General features: G+C 38.5%; 2 protein-coding genes across 3 annotated transcripts; one reads left to right on the plus strand and one right to left on the minus strand.

Moving 5' to 3' along the window:
• Window positions 1-3,268: 3,268 nt before the first annotated feature.
• Window positions 3,269-20,127, plus strand: LOC307030988 (uncharacterized protein). The gene is made up of 8 exons (XM_079667656.1): window positions 3,269-3,422; window positions 3,858-5,242; window positions 10,691-11,241; window positions 11,342-11,511; window positions 11,598-11,821; window positions 11,948-12,071; window positions 12,177-12,277; window positions 18,957-20,127. The coding sequence occupies exons 2-8, from the start codon at window positions 3,876-3,878 to the stop codon at window positions 19,168-19,170; spliced, it is 2,751 nt and encodes a 916-aa protein (XP_079523782.1). The 5' UTR covers window positions 3,269-3,422; window positions 3,858-3,875; the 3' UTR covers window positions 19,171-20,127.
• LOC307030993 (uncharacterized protein) lies at window positions 5,259-10,134 on the minus strand. 2 transcript variants are annotated; one of them, XM_079667665.1, is made up of 4 exons: window positions 9,553-10,134; window positions 7,318-7,537; window positions 7,105-7,164; window positions 5,259-6,572 (listed from the first exon to the last, which is right to left on the minus strand). In XM_079667665.1, exons 1-4 carry the CDS (start codon window positions 9,593-9,595, stop codon window positions 6,071-6,073), a joined length of 825 nt encoding a protein of 274 aa, XP_079523791.1. In that variant the 5' UTR covers window positions 9,596-10,134; the 3' UTR covers window positions 5,259-6,070. The 2 variants fall into 2 exon arrangements, with proteins under 2 accessions (XP_079523791.1, XP_079523792.1); XM_079667666.1 differs by having other exon boundaries at window positions 5,260-6,572; window positions 9,580-10,134.
• Window positions 20,128-24,656: the final 4,529 nt, after the last annotated feature.

Consider the following 24,656-nt stretch of genomic DNA (forward strand, 5'->3'; position numbering starts at 1 on the left):
AAGGAAAAAAAGATTTTCAAAAATACAGATTTCAGTATTTTGAGGCTCTAAGCCCCACTTCTTTTCCTCACAGACGGGAAAAAAGTCCAACATTATACGATTTAAAATAAAAACAAATAAATAAGAAGATAAAACACTGGCATGTAATTTACGTTAGAATAAATAGAATGGTTTTGAATAATAGATGAGAGTAAAATCTACGTCACTTTACAGCCCCGCCCACTCTGCAGCCACAGAGATTTTCTGTTACTGTCCTTTCTTCTTAGAGGAAGTAGGCTACAGAAACAAGTAACTCTGGATTTGTTTTAATGTTTGAGGTGCAATAAACGGCACAGCAGCTTTTTGGCATGTTAAAACTATTATTTTCTGCCTCACTCATGAGAGTAACAGCTGGCAAAATGACAGCCTCGCCTACTGATTTCAAATGTGTGCTCTAAAATGATATTTATAAATGACTATTATCATTATTATAAGCAAGACAATAAATGGAAAAGATGTAGAAAATAAACATTATTATTAAATATTTAAGCTACGTTCATAAGAAACGTAACAAGGGAGAACATATGTTTCTAGAAGATATGTAGAAAATAAATGTATTTGAAATACGTTCATAACGAACGTAACGTGTGAGAAAATACGTTTCTAGCTAAACGTAATTGAGAATGCAGTTTAGTTCTGTTGGAACGTAATTTTTAGTAGACAGGGTTGCAATATTACCAGTAAAGTACCTGAAACTGACAAAGTTCCTTATTTTAAAGATTCTACTGCTGACATTTATTTTTCCATTATAGTTTTTTTTAAATCACATTTACATTTTAGAATAATATATAATTTTGTAACCATGATATTGCTATGTTGGGGGAGCAGAAAGTGAGGGAATTGATGTAATGAACTCTGAACTATACATACATAGACACTGAAGCTCTACTAATAGCATACTTTAACTTTTATCTTTAGACTATAACTTAATAAAAGGCTCCTCACTGAAGAAGTGATAGCTCAAATGTATGAACAAAATAAAAATACATCATTTGTTTGTCTACAAATGAAGGAAACAATGTGTTTATGTAAATATGTTCACTCTAGTTGAGAGGCTTTTTCCGTCTGTCATTCTCTTCTTACTAATACTGAATGTTAACTTACAAGCTACAAAATGTACATACAACATGGACTGCAATGCCACTACCTGTTTGTCACACCAAAACAGAACAGAACTTTGCGCTTACTTAAAAAAATAAAAAATAAACATTACTGCAACTTGTAAGCGCATGACATTCAAAAAAGGGTGTTTGTTCAATTATTTTTAAATGGACCTAACAAACTCAGAAGTCTACAAGTGCTTCTCCTCATTAAGAGAATGGTATTGTAATTAAAAAAAAAAAAAACAGCATATTGGAATATGCAAGCTTTATAACATGCAGGTTATTTTGTATGATTTTGTTTTAAGCATATTGAATGTTACTCAAAGTATAATGTAAATATAATCAGTTGGGTATCAAAATAAATGTGTAAAAATAAGATTGGAAGGTGTGTTTTTATCATTCATTGGTCATCAGGATGAAAGGGCTCAGTCATTAAGTCAAACCCAGAGTAAATTATCCAATGACTGCAGTTACTCTCATTTAGTGTATTTTAGCTTTGTTTTGATAGGCTGCAACTTCCGGGTTTAAAAGTTATTTAAAACCTGCATTTTCAGTGGTTGAAAAAAGTCAGATTCTATCAAAGTCTATAAGAAATTACCATAAATATCACTTTTCTTACCTTACATTTTCCTGACAAGTGCATGGTATCGATCTCTAGTTCCAAGTATCTTTCAATACAGCATGATGTGTATTTAAAAAATGATGTTCTCTTTTTGAGTAAAATAGACGCAAAAGCAGCGTATGCTTAAGGGCGGAGCAATTGTGTGATTGACAGGTTTCTACAACAGTGTTGTTTGCTTTTGGTGCGTCCAGTGTTTTGGATTTCGAACCTTAACCCTTTCACAGTGTGTTTTTAGTTCATGGTAAAATGTTTCCCGCCTAAAATGTATTTTCCACGTTCAGTTGTATTAGCTCGTGTGTCTTGTGGTTCCAAAAAATAATAGATGGTGACATCCAAAATGCTTTACTCTGAAAAGATTATTGTTAACGTATCTGTGACTATATCCACATTTTGTATTCACTCAAAGGCTACAACCTCACTCTTTTGGTTTAGTGGATTAAGCAGCAGGTGGATTTTCAGTGAAAAAGCTCTCATGAGACATGGGGCCTTACCTGCTAACTCAAAAATGCAGAAATGTTTCAATACACACATTATGTTACCATCCACCATAATGTATTTCAATGTGAGCTTTCACAGGAAGCCTCTGCTCACAGTTAAACCACAATGCAAATGAGCACTGTCAAAAAGAAAAGGACTGTGACGTCATAAATCTACAGTTCAACAGTGAGTCTGCAATACTGGGTTACAAATGAACAAATCAAGAGTTTGGGCTTAAGATGGCAGCTTTGCTTACAGATATGACCATAAAATACTGAATATTACTTTATGCACTAACATCAAATGTGCACATCTACAGCACAGAGTTACATAATGTCCAGCTGATAACCCTCTAACTCAGAATGCTTCATATCCTAACCCTAAACCCATTTTATGTGCCTAGTTTGACGGTGTAAGTAGCACAGCTTACTGCAAAAAGTCCTACCACAGCAGAATTATACAATCTGAAAGTTGAAATATTGTCCGATAGGAACCTGTTGGTCTTCTGTTATCCATTAGAAAGATGGCAGAAGGGCTTATTTACATCAACTGCTTCGTTTAATTAGCTTAAAAAATGTTTTTCTTTCAATGACACGGTTGTTTGTTAAATAACTTTGAGGTTTCTCTGTCTTCTACAACTACAGCAGTGGTTCCTGGTTATTAACACTCTGTTGTCTTGGAAATGCAGGCTGCCATTTAAGATATCAATTTTTTTAAAGATAAAAACAAATGTGTCTAAAAAAAAAGAATTATTGGCTTCCCAAAAACAGACAGGTTGGAAGTAGCCGATCCTGCTTTGATTCTTAAGATTTAAGTGCTATTTCTTGTGCATTTATTTATTTAAATATATTATAAAAGTTGCTGCTGTGCTTTCTATGATAATGGTAGTATGTAAGTATAGCAACAAAAATGCAAATGCTTTGTGAACCTCTGTATTGTAAATGTGCAAACCCTACTTTAAATAACTTTAGTTTCTATTTCCTGCCTCATACTGTCAGATCTTTCTAAAGAGACATAAATGGAGCGGTAAAGACTGTTGGAAACCCCCACCATTCACGCCCAGCAAGTCCCTACAGACAGCGAGAGGCAGAGAGGAAGTGTGCAAGAGTCAGATAAGAAAAAGCACAACATGTTAAGTTTCGATATAACTCATGCTGCTGCAGACACCCCACGTTGACATCGTAAGTTAATGTCTCTTCAATCCTCTGATACTGTTTTAGCTTTAAAATTGTAATTTTTAAATAATCAGTGTGGTCTCCTAAGACGAGCACACTCGTGTTGCCTTTCTCCTGTTCATGATCCATTCTTGTGGTTATTTGATGTCCTTTATAATGAATATTTATTTAATAGCACTATTTGTTTATCCTTGTTCCTATGACCCAAAGCTATAAAAGGATTTCCACAGCAATGGTCATTTCAAGTTTAAAGAGTTCCCTCAGGTTAAAGGATCTGTATCTCCCTAAATGTAGTGTTGGTAAATGGAATATGGTTTGGAAAGCATTCTATAATTACACGCTAAAATTGTAAAAGGAATAGATTTTGGCTGCTTGTCAACACTTTAAAGTGGCACCAAATATTAGAAAAATAACATCATCGTTTTCTCTTTTTTGTCACAGGTACCTTGAAACCAAGAAATGAATATCGTTACACGGGTACAACTGTTTCCTCCCCCAAATGAAACACATCCTATAATAAAGAGCATTATTAACAACAACCTCAAGAAGCTCAAAGAATTAGTAAAGGACACCAACATTAAAGAACTTTACCCATGCAAAGAAGTTAATGACTATATAACTCCACTGATAGCTGCTGTTGTAAATCACAAAGTGAATATTTTGACATTCCTTTTGCATCGGGGCGCTGACCCAAACAAGGCTTCCCGTAACGGCTTAACACCTCTGCATTATGTATCACTATCCAAAGCACCAGATATTTTCGTAGAGAAACTGCTTGAAGCCAAAGCTCATCCAAATGGATCGAATCCAATGTATACCCCTCTGCAAGCTGCTGCCATCCATGACAGGGACGATGTCTTCAGAGTTCTCCTTTCAGCTGGTGCAGTGGTAACATTGTTGCTTGGGGCTGAACATAAATGTCACAATGTAAAAATATCTCAGATGACTCATGACCTTGCATTGAGGGGAGATAAATTGTGCTCCAAACTCAGATATCTCCTAGATATGGCAATTGCTGTGCCAGAAAAAACACCTGAAGAAGTGTTCAAAACGTTTGACAGTCACATGCTGTTGGAGGATCCTCAGACCCATCTGACAATGATTGAAAGTCTTTTTAATGCAACTGGGCTACATGCAGAAAAATACAAGCAGCTAAGCATCAAATGGCTGAAGGACACTGGAAATCTTGACACCTACATTGCAGGTGCCGTCAGTCGCTTTCCAAAAATTCCCCAGGAATATGTTGACTGTTCAATTTTCACTTTACATGCAGTTTTTTGCACTCTTGAAGATATACCAAACGAGCAATCTTTGGATATAATTTCCCAACTACTGAACCAGCTTAGCTCAAAAGAGAGACCTGATATATGGAAAGCTGTTTTGTCCACACTATATGTGATAACACAGAAGACAAAAGGCAGAAATAGCTGGGATCAGAACTTTGTTGAGAAGATATGCAAGACAATAGCTCCTTTTGTAGAGAGCCGAAACACAGCTGACATAAGACTTCTCACATACGGCACATTCGCAAACTTACTTTCAGTTAAAAATGCAACCAACATCTTTGCATCAGTGGGGATAACTTCAGTGCCGGATGACATACTGAGGTTTGCAGAAATGAAAGCAAATGAGAAGCTGAAAGAAGTGCTTAAGCAACTGAAATATCATCTCAGAAATCCAAGCATGGACTCTGAGGACTCTACAGTCTTTCCTGAATCCAAAAAGAAGAAGAAGAAAAAGAAGAAGAAAAATAAAAACAAGGAACAGTCAGAAAAGCAAGAAGAACCAAATGATGAAGTTTGCACTGCTTCATCTAATCCAACAATACCCTGGTGAAATAGACCATGGTTGACCATGGTTGACCATGGTCAACCATGCTCTCCGAACCATGGTTGTACCATGATCAACCATGGTCAACCATGGTTGGGAAGTGGCATCACGGTTTGAGACCATGGTAAAATGGAAACCATGGTTAACCATGGTATCAAACCATGATTCTTGACCATGGTTAGGAAGGAGAATTTGGTTGATCAAACCATGGTAGACCATGGTCAAACCATGGTTAAACAATGGTATGGTTGACCATGAAAACAATGGTCAAGCCATGGTAGACCATGGTCAAACCATGGTCGACCATGGTTAAAATGGTATGGTTGACCATGAAAACAATGGTTGACCATGGAACAATGGTGGACTGTCGGTACAAAATGTCAAAGAACAATGGTTGACCACAAATAATAAAACAATAGATTGATGCAGACATAATGGTGTTGTTTATGAATGACACATGGTTTACAAAGATGTACATTTGAACTTCAAATTAGAAAAGTCTGGTTAATACAAGTTCATAATTCTCCAATATATTTGCCCAGCTGGGGCCAGACTTTTTTATTTTGTGTTTTATTGATCCACTGACATTAAAACAGACAATTTGGGCAATTGCGACAAATTGTTAAGCAAAGAATTTTTCCTTTTCTATTCCCTCTCTCCATTCAGAAAAAAATACCAATGTTCACACCCCCCCCCCCCCCACCCCCGTCTGACCATTGAAGTGAGGTTATCCCCCCCCCCTTCCAAAAATCTAAAAAGTTGAAGAAAATATGTAAAACACAAAATAAAAAAGTCTGTCTTGAAGAGCATGATCACCTACTTGTTCATGTTGTACTCTTGGTCAAGCATTTCTGTACAGCATGAACAAGTGGGGTGATCATGCTCCTCTTCAGCTGGGGAAATTTCCCCATCACAACCGACAGCATTCTGCCAAAAAGTCGCAGATCAAAGGGTGGCTTGGCAGTTGTTTTGCTGTTTGAAGCCTTCCCCGAGACGCTGTGGCTTAAAATGTAAGCCCGGGGGAACAGCTGGCACAAAACAATTTTGACAGCCAGGAATGGTTTGTCCTCGTGCCGAATCAACTCATGAAGGGCCTCCTCCGAAGGTGATGGTGACGGTGATTTTGGCGACGGTGATTTTGGCGACGGCGATGTTGGCGACGGTGATTTTGGCGACGGTGATGCGACCTCCAATGTTGGCAGTGATGGTGATGGTAGAGAGCTGCCATGTTCGGCAGGGTTGCAGTGGCGCCTAATTCTCTTGATCTGCGCCTTCAGCTTCCTCACCTCCTCTTCCATTTCCTTAAACTCTTTACGAGTTACAAAGCTGGAAAACAAAATGCGTATTTTTTAGGAATCATTTTGTATTATTTTTAGGAGGAATAATTAAGTACACATTTTTCATGAAAATTAATTAACATATAATGTCAGTAATTTTGTAGTTCTTTTTTTAAATTATGAGAACTGTACCTTAATCCTAAAAGGTATTCAAGTGTAGCATAGGGCCTACTTGTTTTAGCTTAATTTTCCTTTTGGCTAAACATCAACTCATTAGACTCCTGAGAAATAGTTCTCATCTTTCGGGCTACTCGTCTTCTTGCCTGAAATCGGACTCGTTTCATGTTGTTTGGTGTCACCATAGCTGTACAAAATGCATGATTTTTTTACAAGGAATACTAACAGATCAAATGTTTGTAACCATGGTAGTATTGTCAGTATTTTTCTAAATTGTTAGAACTGTTACCTTAATCCTAAATAGTATTCAAATGGTCCAAAATTAAACATACTTGTTTTAGTTTAGTTTTCATTAGACATAAGACTCCTGAGAATAAGCAATTAAGCATGATATAAGTTCTTACTCGTCTTTGGGTCTACTTGTCTCCGTTGAACTCGTTTGAGGCTGTTTGGCGTCACCATTGCTGTACAGAAAAATAATATTTAACTGAATAAAATATAAACAGAAGAACAAGACACTAAAGTACAGGAGTGCCCGGTAACATGTTTAATTAAATATTTTTTTAAATACAAAATTAACATATTTCATGATTTACAGTATTTATCTTGAAACCTACCCATTGGTCTTCTCTGCAATTCTTTGGGCCATGTCGGCCACCACAGGGACATTCACTGGTGTCTTCTTTGTTGGCTTTTGGCCTTGGGCTGGCTTTGGTTGATCAGTGTCACAGACCCTGGTGACCTCCTTCGGCTTTGGTTCCACCTCCTCCTGCATGACCAGGGCCTTTTCCAAAAAATTTGGATCCTTGGAAAGAATATCCAAGTCTTTCTTTTGCCCTGTAAATAAATTAGATCAACAAATATAAATGTTAGCACTGGTTAGAGTGTAATTTTTAGACCAGTGAAATTACAGACAGATTTACAGTAGAAATGGTTATGCCATATGGCCTGTCTAAAAAAATAATGCTCCACAAGTGTGACGGAGGGGTAAAAAATAAAAAGTTGTATAAATTGTTTTTTGGTGTGAATACTATGAAAGTTGATATATTAAATATTTGAAAAATCACATATAATATTGCCAGTTTCTTCCGAATTATGTGTAATGTGTATGTTTCTATTGTGTTTCGCGGTTTTCTAGAAACACACCTTAATTGGTATAAAGTGTCAACACAGCAAGTCATATTAATTACATACACATTTTTATCTCTCAAATTACCTTAACCAATACATGTATCTAACAGTTATAAAGGTAAAATTTGTATAAAGCCATGATTATAAAAAATATATTTACTGCAAAAATTGTATACATTTTAATTCAAATAGATAAGGAGGGTAGACTACCTTGCACTTAGCATCTTTAAAAAAGGTACTAAAATTTAATATTTTCTGAAGAGAAACTATCAAAATTCTTCACAATATACTAAGGCCCTAGCCTAGACTAGTTGAAAATGTATCAATCTCATTTGTATAATATGAGTGTCAAATTAGTTATGAGATCACAAAGTCAGAATTTGTATTTATCCACTGATGCATAATGTGGCAATACATTCACGCAAAGGTAGCTTATATACTCAAATAATGAGATTTTTGCATTTAAAATGGTTTCAAATAATTCTCAAGATCAAGCTCTTATGATTTAAAGGTTAAACAGCTCCAAGGAGACTGGAAATGAAAAAGATATAGGCCTACTGTCACACAAAAAGCGTAGCGTATGTTATAGGTCTAACACTCCTGACATTTTGACGTGCATAAAAATCATTTATTTCGCACAAAATTGTACATATATGTATTATATATATATTCTACATATATCCTCTAGGCTAGTCTAGGCCTATAATAATAATCATTGTCAACATATACACAGTGATAGTCATAGTTTACATACCTATACTGTAGTGTACACTATGGCCCGGTGCAACCCAGGGTAGCCAGGGCACTGAGCTTGTACTTCTTCCCCAACGTGGTACTCTGACAGCTCTTTCCTAGGTCTTTTTATCAAGTTCAGGCTCACGACCGTCCCCTGTCGGTCTGCAGGCCACCACATCAGTGCGTGTGTCGTCATCTTGAGTATCTTGGCTGAGTTACACTTTAATAAATGACTTGCAGATGTAGAATTAAAATCTAGGCAATTTGGCCGATCGTGACGCTAACTGGCAAGATCGGAAAAGGTTGCCTTCGCGCCAACGGTTATGGAACAGCGAATGGCATCATCTGGATCATCTGGGATTTCTGGAGACCAATCAAAACACTTGACATTCGGCCAGTCTGAGGAAATTTCCGCGGGAGACTGCTCCATAGACTCCAATCGCCCGCCGAGAAAATACGAGATTTCGAATGAGACTTCGAGAGCAAGACAAGATGGCGTACTGTGCACGCAACACGAGTTCATATTTACTTTTAGGCTGAACTCGTACTCCTAAATGAACAAACTGGACTCATTCAGCAAACTACGAAGATGTCAAAGGAAGACTGCTACTCGATCCAGACTGACACTGATGGAAACACAAGGTTTAAGTGTTCTGAATGCGGGAGGATTCTATCACGGAAAGAACGCATCCTGTCTCATCTCGTCAGTGCTCACAACAAAAGTAAGTCTGCCAGATGAAATTCGATTTTTGCGAGATAAGCTTAGTCTACAGGGCTCGACATTAAGGATTGCCCGATGGCCCGGGGCCATCTAGTATTTAGCGCGGGCCATGAAGCCTCACCTGCTGGTTGCCCGATCGGGCAATCTATTATACCAGTATCATGCAGCTCGCGGATCCAGTAACCCGACAGTAAAACTAAACATATCTATAACTAGTTTAGGTAGTTTGAGAGGTAATTAAAATAGCTACGTGTGATATTCTAACCTGAAGTGTGTGTTTTGTTCCGCTCACCGCTGCATGTGATCATGCAGAGCTGCGTGTCGACTCGTCAGCAGCAGCTGATCTCTCTCTCCCGTCAGATTAGACTTCACTCGCGTTTATGTCCATATCGATCGGATCCAGCTAGTTTTCGCTAATGATATGACTACCTGCTTATTAAAAGACACCGTGACCTAAACAATAAGTGTCGCTATGCAACTGGGTGAGGCCACAAAGTATAGCGCAGCATTATGCATTTGTTTGCATGCCCACCGGAACCCCGAGGCATTAGCAACAGATCAACGCACAATCAACCCATAAAGCACATCTCTTCCTCCACATTAAGTGTTACACATTAGAATTGACTACTCTTGTCTGTCACATACTCTTCTTGTCTGTCACATAAGTGGCGCAACTGAAGCGGTATTGCGCTAAAGGGAAATTATTTTGACCGGACATTTTGACCGAAGAGATTTAGATTTGCTTGCTAACGTGTGTGTGTGTGTGTGTGTGTGTGTGTGTGTGTGTGTGTGTGTGTGTGTGTGTGTGTGTGTGTGTGTGTGTGTGTGTGTGTGTGTGTGTGTGTGTGTGTGCCATCGAAGCTAATTTAATTTACTTTATTTATTTAATTTATTAATAATTTAATTTATTATTTATTTAATTTAATTTAATTTAATTTATTATTTATTTAATTTAATTTACACAAGCTAATAATTTAATTTTCTTTCTTCAATTTGTTGTTTATATTTGTGACCCCATTTAAGGCAGGTTTAGAACAAGGGTACATGTAGACCATGGTTGACCATGGTTTCTAGAAACAAAAGTACGATGTACAAATGTAGGCCATGGTCTACCATGGCTGACCATGGTTTCTTGAAACATAGATTTAGATCATGTTCTACCATGGTTGACCATGGTTTCTTGGAACAAGGTACATGTAGACCATGGTCTACCATGGTCTAACCATGGTTGAAGGAAACCATGGTTAGACCATGGTTATAAAAACATGGTAGACCATGGTTGACCATGGTAGAATTTGGTTACCATGGTCAGGCACCATGGTATTTCATGGCCGACCATGGTTTTACCATGGTTGGCCATGAAATACCATGCTGACCATGGTCAACCATGGTCAGATTTCACAAGGCCCTGTTGAGGAGTCCACTTCAAATGTGAAGCCAATCCATGTCCAAACTACTGAATCAATGCCACGCAGATGGGAACAAAGCAGCGTGAGGTGGAGAGAAAAGTTAGAGAAGCTTGTGAGTATTGATGAAAGTGAGGAAACCAGAATAGGAAGCATGATATATGTGGATAAGGAAGAATTCTGCATAGCACAGGGAAGCAATGGCACTGATGTCTTATTGGGGCTGAGAGATGATGGCACTGAAGTTGCTATTAAGAAAATGTATAAACGCAACTATGCATTGCTGAAGTGTGAAGAAGAATTTCTACGACTTCCGGCTCTTGATCATCCATTCATTGTGAGATACATTGACTTTGCAGAAGACAGAAACTTTGGATATCTTGTTCTTCAACTGTGTGAATACACTTTGAAAGAACACATTGAAACTCATGATGATGATGGGCTGAGAAAGGAACTTGTCTCTCAGGTTCTCGAGGGTCTAAGTGTTCTTCATTGTCAAGCACGTCCCATTCTCCACCGGGACCTCAAACCACAGAATGTTCTGATCGGTAAGATAAGTTTACAATACAATCAATTCTGAAAAATATTTAATTTTAAAACCCTGTCAAAAATATTGTTCCTGATTTTGTCTTCCTGATTGCCTTTCAGATGTGAAGGGGAAGGCCCGATTAGCTGATTTTGGCATCAGTAGACGGTTACCCAAAGGCCAAACAACTTGTCTCACAGACAAAGCAGGAACAAGATGCTGGATGGCCAAGGAGACTTTATCAGAAAAGGACAACACTAAGATAGGGTACAAGTCAAACTCTGACATACAGGTCAGTTGTTCTGCTACACAAATGTTATTGGTCACTATTTGTACAAACACTTCCTCAATTGCTTAAATGTTGTGTTTATTCTTAAGGTGGCAGGGATGCTGATTTATTATGTCCTCTCTGGAGGACACCATCCTTTTGGAGACATATCCTATGAATGTGAGAACAACATTGTTAAAGGGAACTACACTTTGGACCATGTTCAAGACATGTTGGCGAAAGACCTCATTGAGTGGATGATTGATGCAGAACCAAAGAACAGACCTAAAGTGGAAGAATGCTTGAAGCATCCCTTCTTCAGAGACTGTGACTGGTAACATCACTTTAAACATACCCAATTGGTTGTGATTCATTAAACTAATTTGCTGTTATTATTTATCTTTTCAATAAATCGTATAAATCTTTTCTAAATAGTCTAAAAAACATTTTTATTTTTCAGGAAAATAGAATACTTGAGAAAGATAGGAAACAGGGAGGAGGTAAAGAACTGTCGAACTGCAGACAAGGAATTCATTTCTTCGCTGGAGAAATGTACTGGATCCTTCAAACAATGGAAAGATAAGGTGACTGCAACATAAGTTTTATTCTCTTTTTGAAACCAAAAATGTATCCTTACCACCACTTTTTACAAGGTACACTTATGACTAACTAAACATTTTTGATCACAGTTTCCACCAGAGTTGCTGCAGAAGATGGATGGCAAAAAGAAATGCTATCCTGAAAACCTGTTGGGATTACTGCGCTGCATACGAAACCTCCAGGAGCACTAGTACGTAAAGTCACACTAAATTAGAAATGATTATTCAAACAAACAAGGATAGCACATTATTCAGGGTTTTGCCTAAACCGGTTAACAGGGTCGCTGCTCCCTATTTTCGGCATGCGCCGTTATACCAAAACGCAGATTTTCCCCGTAAAATGTTAAAGTGATGCCAGAGAACAATACTTCTGTACATCAAAAAACTGTATAATTCCTAAAAAAAAATGAATGTCATGTCAAATAGAGTAGACCAGCAGACGGCATAGACAGCTGTGTTTTTACGGAGCGGCGCCATCTTGTATACGGGCGCCATGTTCTTGCGAGAAGTGATATTGTATATATACAGTGGAGGAAATAAGTATTTGATCCCCTGAAGACTTTGTATGTTTACCCATTTACAAATAACAGTCTGTAATTGTAATGGTAAGTTTATATAAGCAGTGAGAGTAAGAATATCAAAAAGAAAATCCAGAAAAATTTAAATTATATAAAAGATACAAAAAAATATTTGCATTTGCATTTTAACTGTGGGAAATAAGTACATATCTTAGTACTTGGTGGAGAAACCCTTGTTGGACAGCACAGAGGTCAGACACTTCTTGGAGCTGGTCACCAGGTTTGTGCACATCTCAGGAAGGATTTTGGTCCACTCCTCTCTGAAGATCCTCTCCAAATCCTTAAAGAGCAACTTGCAGGTTAGACACACCAGTGAATAAATGATGAATACACTAGATTTTCAAAAAAATATACAGAAATATACACAACAGTGACATCTGGTGTCGTTTTTGTAAGACATTTTTACTTCCGCATAAAAAAGCCTCCCCACGTGACCTCCCGCGTGTGACGTAACATGGGGGAAACAAGGGGGAGAGCGGCCGGTCTAACGTATTAATAAACATGGATCACAATTCTAGTTTTGACACAGAAGAGGTTGAAAATATATATTCGAATGCATATGATTATAATTATGAGCCTGCTATGCGTCCAAGAGACCAGGAGCAGCCAAGGATTAGAAGAAATAACGGCCATCGGCGAGAAATGGAGCTGTGGTGTGAGGAGAATTAGTGGAGAACAGAGCAGCTGTCTTGGTGAGTGACCGGCGTTAGCTACAGACAGTTAATGTTAACTAACGTCAGTCACATCACAACATTGTAAAGTTAGCAATCATATATCAGGCTATAACTAAAGTAGTATTGATAATATAGTAACGTTACTGGCAGGACTGTTGATACTGATCCATAGCAGAAACGAATGCGCAAGTATCAGCCGTATCTCACGTTACCTAATGCAACTCCACACTACGTCTTACGGTGCTGTGTACCAGAGGGGAGAGAGAGAGAGAGAGAGGAGCAAAGGGGGGAGAGAGATGTAATACGGCTTCCTGATAAACGTTTTGTTTGATAGGCTTCAGCTGTGGAGAGTATGTGCTGCAGGGAGGTGGATGCACAACGCACCCAGGAATGAACGCTAGCTCCGGTCCTTTTCCCATGAGGGAAACTGTGGACTCGATGTCCCGACGCTGACAGGCTGGAGTTTGTGCAACCTGCACAAACACAAGCTCACCATGATTAAAAATTGTGAAATGCAATGTAAAATTACCGAAAAAATATACCAGCTCACTAAATCACAACCGCTCAAACCAACTACAAACTACTACCGCGGATTGGGCAGAGAAGGAGTCGGAAAAAGTTGCTCCCCCATGTGACGTAATATGACGCGTTTGACGTATGACGTTAAAAAAAAGCAGTTTTTAGTAGCAGAGCTCAAAACGGGTCCTTTCCCTCTGAATTCCTGCCCTTATGTCTCGTAAAACATATCAAATCCTGCATTAACATTTTTAATTGTAATTTTCAGGCAAGGTTAAGCATAAATGTAGTAATAAAAAAAAACCTGCAAGTTGCTCTTTAAGGTTTTGAGGCTGATGCTTGGCATCTGGAAGCTTCAGCTCCCTCCACAGATTTTCTATGGGATTAAGGTCCGGAGACTGACTAGGCCCCTCCATCACCTAAGTGTGCTTCTTCTTTGGCCACTCCTGTGTTGCTTTGGCCATATGTTCAGGTTTATTGTTCTGTTGGAAGACCCATTTTCAGTGTCCTGGCTGAGGGAAGGGGGCTATCGTGCCAAGATTGCACGGTACATGTCCCCGTATGTCCTCTCCTCGTTGCAGGGAAGTCGTCCTGTCCCCTTAGCAGAGAAACACCCCCAAAGCTTAATGTTTCCACCTCCATGCGTGATGGTGGGGATGATGTTCTTTGGGTCAGCATCTCTCTTCCTCCAAACACGGGGTGTCGAGTTGATACCAAAGATCAACATTTTGGTCTCGCCTGACCACATCATCTTCTCCCAAGCCTTCTCTGAATCATTCAGATGTTCATTGGCCAAGGGCGGCGACAGGGGGTAGCTTGGAGTTGCTATAGCAACTCCAACAATTGGCCTAGCAACGGCTTAGCAACCACATTGTTTTGTTATGAAAATGTATCTATATATATTTATACACATTCTCGCGAGATCTATCAGGGGTCGTTGTAAGTTAAAGCGCAAACTGTTACTTGGCTAATGTTGTTATAATTCTCAGTATGTGAACACAGATCGAAAATGGAAAGATTTCCCACAAGTCAACGTAAACGACCGCGATCTCCAACTCTGTGTGTGTGTGTGTGTGTGTGTGTGTGTGTGTGTGTGTGTGTGTGTGTGTGTGTGTGTGTGTGTGTGTGTGTGTGTGTGTGTGTGTGTGTGTGTGTGTGTGTGTGTGTGTGTGTGTGTGTGTGTGTGTGTGTGTGTGTGTGTGTGTGTGTGTGTGTGTGTGTGTGTGTGTGTGTGTGTGTGTGTGTGTGTGTGTGTGTGTTAAATGCCACAGCATGCCAGTTGGAACAGTGAACGATCGCTATTGTGTACTTGTACGCTTAGGGCAGGGGTGCCCACACTTTTTTGGCTGGTGAGCTACTTTTGAAATGACCAGCCAACCGAGGTCTACCAACCAAAAATAAAATTCCAAATTGCAAGGGTTGCTGAATAACACGTTTTATTTATACATGGGATAACTACAATAGGGCTGCAACAAACGACTAATTTGATAATAGATTAATCTATCGATTAATAAAACGATTAATCGACTATTCGGACTATTACTGTACCCCTTGCACAATTTCTCAAACGCTCTTATTTAGCCATCAACTTTTAGATTTAGCTTGAGGTTGTTTTAGGCATGTGGAAATTAACAATGAAGACAATAAAGATGAATACTTGATTCAAAAATACATATATTATTAAATTAACTTAACAAATTGTGAACAAAATTAACATTGCTTTTTATTTAAATTAAATAAATAATATTTCACATCAAAAGAAACAACAATGTTTTAACAAATCGTATTAAATAATCTGATACAGAACTGTAAACAGAATAGCTGAAACTTTAACAAAATAAAGAGTAACTCTGTTACCTCTAATCATTAACCCATGTTTGTATAATTGAGCTAACTCCGTGTGTTGCTTCTAGCATACATAACACCTGACGTGGAAACGTTACTCGTGGATGGGGCTACAGAGCTGCTAGAAAGACAGTCAAATCCGGTGCATTCCTCCGTCTGAATGTGGTGCACTTTTGCTAAATGTTTAGACAAATTGCTTGTGTTACCGCCCTTACATGCTAAACACTTTTGGCAACGAGCATTGACCACCTCAAGACGGGTAACATTTAACCACACCTTGGAGCGCTTCTCTCCGCCATCTCCTCCGTGTGTTGCTGCATGTAGCAGCCGTGTGTGTGTAAACTAGGGGTGGGCGGATCGATCCCAAAATATCGATACTAACGATATTACGTTACGTTTCAAAATATCGATACTAGAGCCAATAGGATCGATACGTAAAACGTGTATTTGTCTATAAAAACTTTCTTGTCTTTATTCATGAAAAGGAATTCAGATTTAGTCTATTTATGATGCTTTCTGCTCAAATCATGTCATGCAGCTCCCCCCTATATGAAAGTACATACAGTAAGACGCTTTTCATTTTAAAAAGTATCGGTATCGGCGATACTGGTCCTGAAATACTTGGTATCGGATCGAATCCAGATTTTGTGGTATCGCCCACCCCTAGTGTAAACTGCCCCGACCCCTCGCACACAGACGGGGGAGAGATATCTCGTCTCGATCGGAAAGATAAAAAATACACTGACCATAGACGCATTTGTTTGTCTTTTTTCATGTTAGAAACGAGTTGGCTACACTAAGACTGCGAGATAATGTTTTTGTAGCAATAATACATGACCTTTCTCTTTCTCAACTCGCTACTCGGAGGGAAGTCGCTGTCATATGCCTTGTGAACACTCCGATAACAGACTGGAAAGCGATAGGTCGCTTTTTCTGTCAATCAAGTAAACTCCTGAATTAATTGGCAGAGAGGCCAAGGGAGGAGGGATCAATACCAGTTTTGTCTATTTTCACGGAGCTGGATTTTTTTTTCCATGAATGACTCGCGATCTACCAGCATTGCCCGGTCGACGTACTGGGCACCTCTGGTTTAGGGTGTAATGGTATTATACAAAAATATTGTAGGAGCACAGAAACAGTATTCAACTTCTGCTTTTACAAACTTATTTTGGTTGTGCTTACCTTGCAAAGTAATGTTATAAGTGTCAAAGGAATGTTTTAATGTAAATATTTATGATCATATTGTAGCGTGTCCAAGTTAATAGTTATGTCAGTTATCAGATGTGCACAGTTTAGTACATTTGTAAAGTTATTTAGGCAATGTTGTTGGTGGGAGTTAGGGAGAGACCGCCCCTTCCAGGTGTGTGTGTGTATGTGTGTGTGTGTGTGGAGGGAGCAAGAGACGGTAGGAGTTGTGTTGGAGTGTGGGGAAAAGTCATAATGAGTGTTATACTATTGATTGGTTCTGTAAGGCGTGGCTGTGGCCGTCAATACCAGAACATAAAGAGAACCTTTTCGACATTGAAGGCTTGAGTGATCTGTGATCTTGAATAGCGGTGAACGCTACAATATGAACAGGCTCGTGCTTGGACCACTGGTATTGTTTGTTTATTTATTTTGAAAATTAACTAGCAACGCCGTGCTGTCATATAGCAACTGCTAAGCTACTGCAGCAAAAACATCCTGGCGCCGCCCATGTCATTGGCACATTTCAGACGGGCCGTTCATGTTCTTCTTGAGCAGGGGGACTGTGAGCCTCTCCGCTCACACAGGGTTCAAATAGGGACGGAAAGAGCAGGTTGGTTGATCACAGGCGTTTATTAGCTCCAAAACAAAGTATACACGGGTCTCAAACGTTGCCCGTGTGGGAACCTTCACAGGTCCTTTGGCGACCTACCAGGATCCCGCATACTGCAAAACAGACCAGAACCAGGTTACGACAGTGCAGTGCCACAGGGACCTTGCAGGCGCTGCAGGATTTGATCCATTCTGGTGTAGTGTGTTACCAATAGTTTTCTTGGTGACTGTGGTCCCAGCTGCTTTGAGATCATTAACAAGTTCCTCCTGTGTAGTTCTTGGATGATGCCTCACCTTTTCCATGATCATCAATACCCCACAGGGCGAGATCTTGTGTGGAGCCCCAGACCGAGGGCAATTGATGCTCATTTTCTGTTACTTCCATTTACTAACAAACACATTCTTCTTCTGAATAGTCACACCAACAGTTGTCTCCTTCTACCCAAGCTGCTTTCTGATGGTCTTGTAACCAATCCCAGCCTTGAGCAGGTCTACAATCATGTCTCTGAGGTCCTTAGACAGCTCGTTGGTCTTGCCCATGGTGGAGAGGGTGGAATCTGATTGATTGATTCTGTGGACAGGTGTCTTTTATACAGATAACAAGTTGATATTAGGAGTACTTTTTTTTAAAGGAAGAGGACTTATTTAACCGGTCTGTGGGAGCCAGAATCCTTGTTAGTTGCAAGGGGATCAAATACTTATTTCCCACAGTTAAATGCAAATACATTTGTATCTTTTATATAATGTCAATTTCTGGATTTTCTTTTTGATATTCTTACTCTCACTGTTTATATAAACCTACCATTACAATTATAGACTGTTAATGTATTTGTAAGTGGGCATACTTACAAAATCTGCAGGGGATCAAATACTTATTTCCCCCACTGTACAAGATCAATGCCAAAGTATTGCCCTCATACTATATTTTTCTAGAAAAAACCCTATTATTTAATACTAAGACCAAGTTATGATTCAGCATTTTAGATTATAACTTTTCACCTACTGAAATAAAAGATCAAGTAGATGTTCTGCATCCTATCACGACTATCACCTCAGTCCGTTTCAAGTTATTGCTCTCTGACCTGATATCCTGGCCACACACTATTGAATGTAAATCAAAATACACTATAAATATAATCAGTTGACTATCAAACTAAAAGTGTAAAAATAAGATTGGAACGTGTGTTATCAGTAGGCTAAAAATAACGTTAGAAGTTCAAAAGAATGTAAGGTAGTTAGCTAGCTAATGTTTTGTTAAATAGTATGGCAAACATTCTTCATTCTCTGCACTTTGCCGGACGAATGTAAACAGCATCATAAAAACCCTTCTAGGCATCTAGCAAATCAACAGAAGGGAAGCATTGTAGATTAACTATGATGAACAACCAAGAAGCACTGATGTACACAGTCTGCCTCATATCGCCACATTGAGGTAAAATTGTTCCATTTTTTGTTTGCAGTGAGGTTGATGCAGCTCAAGTTGATGTGATGAAGATATTTCCTGATCTCTTCGGATGTGTTTACAAGTTCGCCAAGACCCAAGGGTGGAATTCAGAGACCCCGTTGAAGGAAATGTTCCTTAGAGAAAACATCAGCACCAGTTTTACGTGCACAAGCCCTGAGGAGCCTCTGTCTGTCCCCGTACAAGAGTCTCAACCCAGCGACTTGAAGTGAAGAAGTACTTGAGTCTTGTAAGCAGTCAGAGAATAAAAGTACAAGCAATTCTGATTTAATCGTTTTTTAACTGATACTGCAGAGTGTCCAATCTGAATACGCCTGAAAGGCTTTGCATGTGCATTGTTCATAGTAACTATTTTACAAAGGCTGATAGTAACAATATGTAGATCATAAGATACTTTAGACCAATTTTGGGAACTTTCTCCTAAAAAGATTGTTTAAATAACTTTTTTAAAACATTATTATAATGAACTACATTACCTGTATTTGCAAAATTATTTGTGAATGGCTTCAGTCTAGTTACTTTACAAATGATGCAAAAGGCATATGATGAATAAAAACACTAGGAAATTGAACATGTTAAACCACTGAATTAGCTGCATCTCAAATGAATAACTGTTTTTAGCTATTGATGCATCGATATTGCCAGTAACTACCTGAAACTGACACACTTCTATATTTTAAATATTTTTACTATAGTTTATTTTTATTTTCACATTTACATTTTAGAATATTCTATTATTTTGTATTACCATGTATTTGTTATAATATGTTGGGGGAGCAGAAAGTGACAGAGTTGATGTAATGAACTCTGAAATATATCATCCTATGTTGATTTCTTTGGGACACTTAGTGTTTTAAATGATTTTATATTTTTTAGATGTTCTTGTCCATCCTGTCAGAAGGATGGTGAGGAATGAAGTAGCATTCATTCTGTTTCTTGAGGATACTGAATGTTGACTTACAGGTTACAAAATATACGTATATAAAAATGGACGACAATTCCAGTACCCGTAGTTCACAAACTAGACTGTAGCTTTGTTTTTAGAGAAAACCTCAGAAGTCTAAACTTCAACAACATGCTCCATTGGTGTTGGTATGATTCTGTTTTAATCTTACTGACTGTAAAATAAATGTATCTGTTGAGTATCAAAATAAATGTGTAACATCTGATTTGATGATTTTCCTTATGTTTGTATTTGGGATATGGCTCAGTGAAATATGGTTTTAACCACATACCTCTCAGCTTCTCCTTTTTACTGATGAGTGCATGTATGAACTTTAACCAAGTCTCCAGGTGTTAAACTATCCATAAAGTTATCTGTAAGATTCTGCTTATAGGTTCATGTGCGATGAAGACGTCTGAATTTCTAACAACATGTAATCCTTCGTACAAATTAAGCTGTATATATGTAGTAAATAAGACAAGTGGCAGTGAGTTCAAAACCTAACCTGTTTCGTCATGAACAAGTCTAAACATAAAGTATAAGTACAAATTCCCTGTAACCCGACACCAACCCTCTTATCACACACACACGGTTTCCATTAAACCTAAACCTTGTTGTGGTTTTAACAATATGAAATATGCAGTTGATTGCCTTTTTGCCAGAATGACATGCTCTACTCTACATTATGTTATGGAGGAATGTCAACTTGGATTACAAATGGTATGTTCTGACATCAATCAGTTTAACCCACAAGAACCCGGACCCATTTCTGTCACGATTCTTAGTTTTGTGTGTTTAGTTTCTGGTTTTATTGTGAAATTCTGTTCTCCCTGTGTCTGGTCTTCCTTCCCGTGTTTGCCCTCCTCCTGTGTCTGATTGTCTCATTGTGTTCACCTGTTGCCCATATGTTTCTGCCTCCCCTGCCGAGCTGTGTCTTGTCCTGTGATTACCCTTCTGTGTATTTAGTCTTGTCTTCCCTTTCGCTCCCCGTTCGGTCGTCGTCTTTCTTGTCCATATTATCTGCATGCTCCTGTTTGTAAGTTTGTTCCCGTTTCTCGTACTCCCCGATTTGCTTTTGTTTAGTTGTTTCTTGTTTTTCTATGTAATCGACTTTTTGTTAAATAAAGCTCGCTTTTTGTTATACTTTGTACCCCTTTTCCTCATTCTGCGTTTGGGTCCTGATAAATCCTCACATTTCTAATTTAGGGAAAATTAAGGGGAACATAATTTAGACTAAATAGACCACATAGAACACGTTTCTGACACGGAACCCCCCCCCCCCCCTAGTGTTAAAGATCTGAAAAGTGATACGTCACATTGGACGTTAATGGTAAAGTAACTCTTATATATAACTTAATTAATGAGGATGACTTTTTGTTTTAAATTAGTTTGAACATTCTTTGAATTGAAGAATTAAGAATATATTAACTAAATATCATTGAATCAGCTAAATTAACTGATCAGATCATAGTCATATTTCTAATTGTGACATATGTGTCACTTCAGATTTACTCTGAAAGTTTAAGGTTAATGTCCCGCTGTGACATTAGTGTCACAGCGATATTTATCTAATTTGTTTCATATTAACTTGATCAAGACATGTTTCCACAACAGGTTAAATGTTATAAAGGACATGTTATGTAAGCATTGTGATTCTTACTGTAAATGGCTCGAATTGTACCTTTAGCAACAAAAAACAAGCTTCTGAAATGTTGCTAGTTCTCTCACATGTGTTAAGTCTGGCACATGGACATCTTGGACATGTTATGGGAACACTTAATCGACTGATCTGGCCCATGTCACTTAGGGAATTCATGATACAAAAACAAGGCTAAAGCTGTATAAGGAACTTTCCAGAACCTGTGTCACGGTGGGTTAAACATGCCCGGGCAAAAAATGTTGGTGCACATGATTGGAGGAGCAGGAAGGAGAACAAATACAATCGAGGAGGGACTGTTGTGCTCAGAACTTCCTCATTTCAAATGGCCAAAGAGATCGAGCGCGGTTAAGTTTGGAGGGATCAATAATTTTAAAGACTCAAAGAAGACATCATACTTAAACTTCGTAAGTAGTTTTTTCTAGTGTTTCATTTTCAGTGTCAAAATAATATCCACTGACTCTTGTTCTTGTTTTTAGTTCTCCTTTATGATTCAGTCTCTCTAAGGCAGGGGTGGGGAACCTCCGGCCCCCGGGCCGTATACGGCCCGCGAGACCATTTGCTCCGGCCCTCGAGGTAATTTATAAACACACGCAAAAAAGAAAAAAAATTAAGAAATCTAGACCGCAAAAACATTAAGTGGCCAAGGTCAGGGTCCTTGAACACAACACGAGCCTAACGTGTCATCAGGTGGTATATGTCTCGTCTGACAGGGGAGCATGGCAGGGGAGCACCAGAACGTCACTTCCAAAAATTGCAGTACCCATAAGGAGCCGTACACATACCGCAGTTTCTGCGTGGCTGTGTCTTTAGTTGTAAACCCAGTGGCGATCTGTTCATCTGTCATACTGATCATACAGTCAATAACTTTGTTGTTATTAGCATCTGGTTAGCTAGCAATGCTAACGAATATAAGAAGCTTTTTCTCCAACCAGTGAGGTAAAGGCACATATTTATATGATCATTATAGTTCTAAAAAACAAGAGAATAAAGTAAACAGGTATAAAATACCATATGACAGTAAATAAAAGTTGTTATTAATAAACAAGAATACAGTTTGAAAGGGGAGTGATTTGTAAAATATCCATAAAGAAAAATACATCTGCTTCCAGTTCTGTTTCATATGGATGTTGAGAGATGTATCCATAGATCTCCTAATGTTGCTCTCAAAGTGCACCAGATTGATGCTTTTAACTTCAACATTTAAAAAAAAATCTTCCCGGGGAGGTGAGGACCCCCCTAGAGGAGGTTAGGTCCCCCCCCCCCCCACTATTAAATCACGTCAACATGGATAGGAAACCAAATACATTTGCACATATCTTGTGTCCAATATACTTTCTGTTTTGGTGGTCATGCCACAACCGTGCACGTGAATTCATGCACGAGTCATGGTAAAATATCTGGATTAAGAGTTTGCTTTTTCTTTGCACGGCATGAAAAAAAGGCGAAATGAATGGGCTGTGATTTTAGTATTTTTAAGCAGAGGTCAAGAATTTGTACGGCCCTCGGAGGATGTTTAAAAAATTGAAATGGCCCTTGAGAGGAAAAAGGTTCCCCACCCCTGATCTAAGGTTTCAAACATAGAAAAATAATACAATAAATAATATTTTTTAATAATAAAGATTCATTTTATAAATGTTATTATAATACTTATTTTAATATGTTTATTTAAAATATACAGTAAATAATGTAAAGAAATAAATATTCTACTTGTGGTTGACACTGGAAATGTGATTGTTAAGGGTTATATTGTCTTATTTTGTTTGTTTTCTTAATCTTCACTTGTTTACAGAATTTACTTTCTAGATGTGATGTGGCCAATATCTTGGTTTACTGTTATTTATTCATGTATAATCAGAGTTTAGACAGTGTAATATGTTTAGAAAATCAGCCGCAAAATAAGTGTTAATATAATTCTAAATGAAGTATAGAATAGTTAATACAATGTAATACAACATTGACACGATTACCATTTAAAATATATTTTTCAATCAGAATAATGATCAAATCCTCTTACATCGTGAATAATATCGTTATTGCAATACAAGCCAAATTAATTGCGATTCGTTATTTTTCCAAATCATGCAGCCCTAATCTCCATGACGATCCACGTGGCCAATCACCAGCTGTTTTCACGATTGTCCTCCACCTTCTCCTAAGGTGAACCTGGCTCAGCTACTGAGAGACTCCAGGAACGAGCCAAAAAGCTGACGGAGTAGGTGAAGGAGCTGACGCAGAGGCTGACGGAGGCCCAGGAGGACAGCAAGGTGAGGTGACCTGCAGCAGCATGTGACCACACACACACACACACACACACACACACACACACACACACACACACACACACACACACACACACACACACACACACACACACACACACACACATCCAGTGCATGAGTAGTTGTGCCTGAGGGAAGCAGTGAATTTAACTTGTTTTTCCACAGCTGCTAAGGATGACCATAACTCGATAGAGGCTAGGCGATGAGGAGGTGGGGCCGCGACATTTCCTCCCCTATGAACGTGAGGACCTTGTTCACCAGCTGGAGAGAGCAGGGCTCCAGGTTGATGAATGTTCTTACTTTCTACACAAAAAAATCAACATACTGAACCCAGAAAAGCTTCTTATTTTAGATGGTCTCGCATCAAGACTCTAGTAATAAATATTACTTGAATAATGGAGTTTTAGCAGATGCCACATTGAATGGATTAACACATTTATGCATCAATAATTACAACAGAATATTTCTAAATACAAGTTGTAACAATACTCATGTATTTCATATTAATAACTAGGGCCGGGACTTTAACGCGTTAATTAAGATTAATTAATTACACAAAAATTAACGCACTTTAATCGCACTTATTTTTGCACCGCAGAACGTTTCTCACTGGATGAGTTTCAGGGGTACCGATTATACTGGAGCACCAACTAAAGTTAATGACTTCAAACAACAACAAACCACAGTGAACAATAGTCAAACATTAACGAACAAGCTGATGAGACCGCTTGGGTTGGCCCCGTGGATGGGACATTTTGTTTTAAAAAACGGACGGATGGAAGCGTCAATAAGAGCACGGTTATTTGCAAATTATGC

Source organism: Notothenia rossii, assembly GCF_949606895.1.
Source record: "Notothenia rossii genome assembly, chromosome: 3".
In the NCBI taxonomy this organism is placed as follows: Eukaryota; Metazoa; Chordata; class Actinopteri; order Perciformes; family Nototheniidae; genus Notothenia; species Notothenia rossii.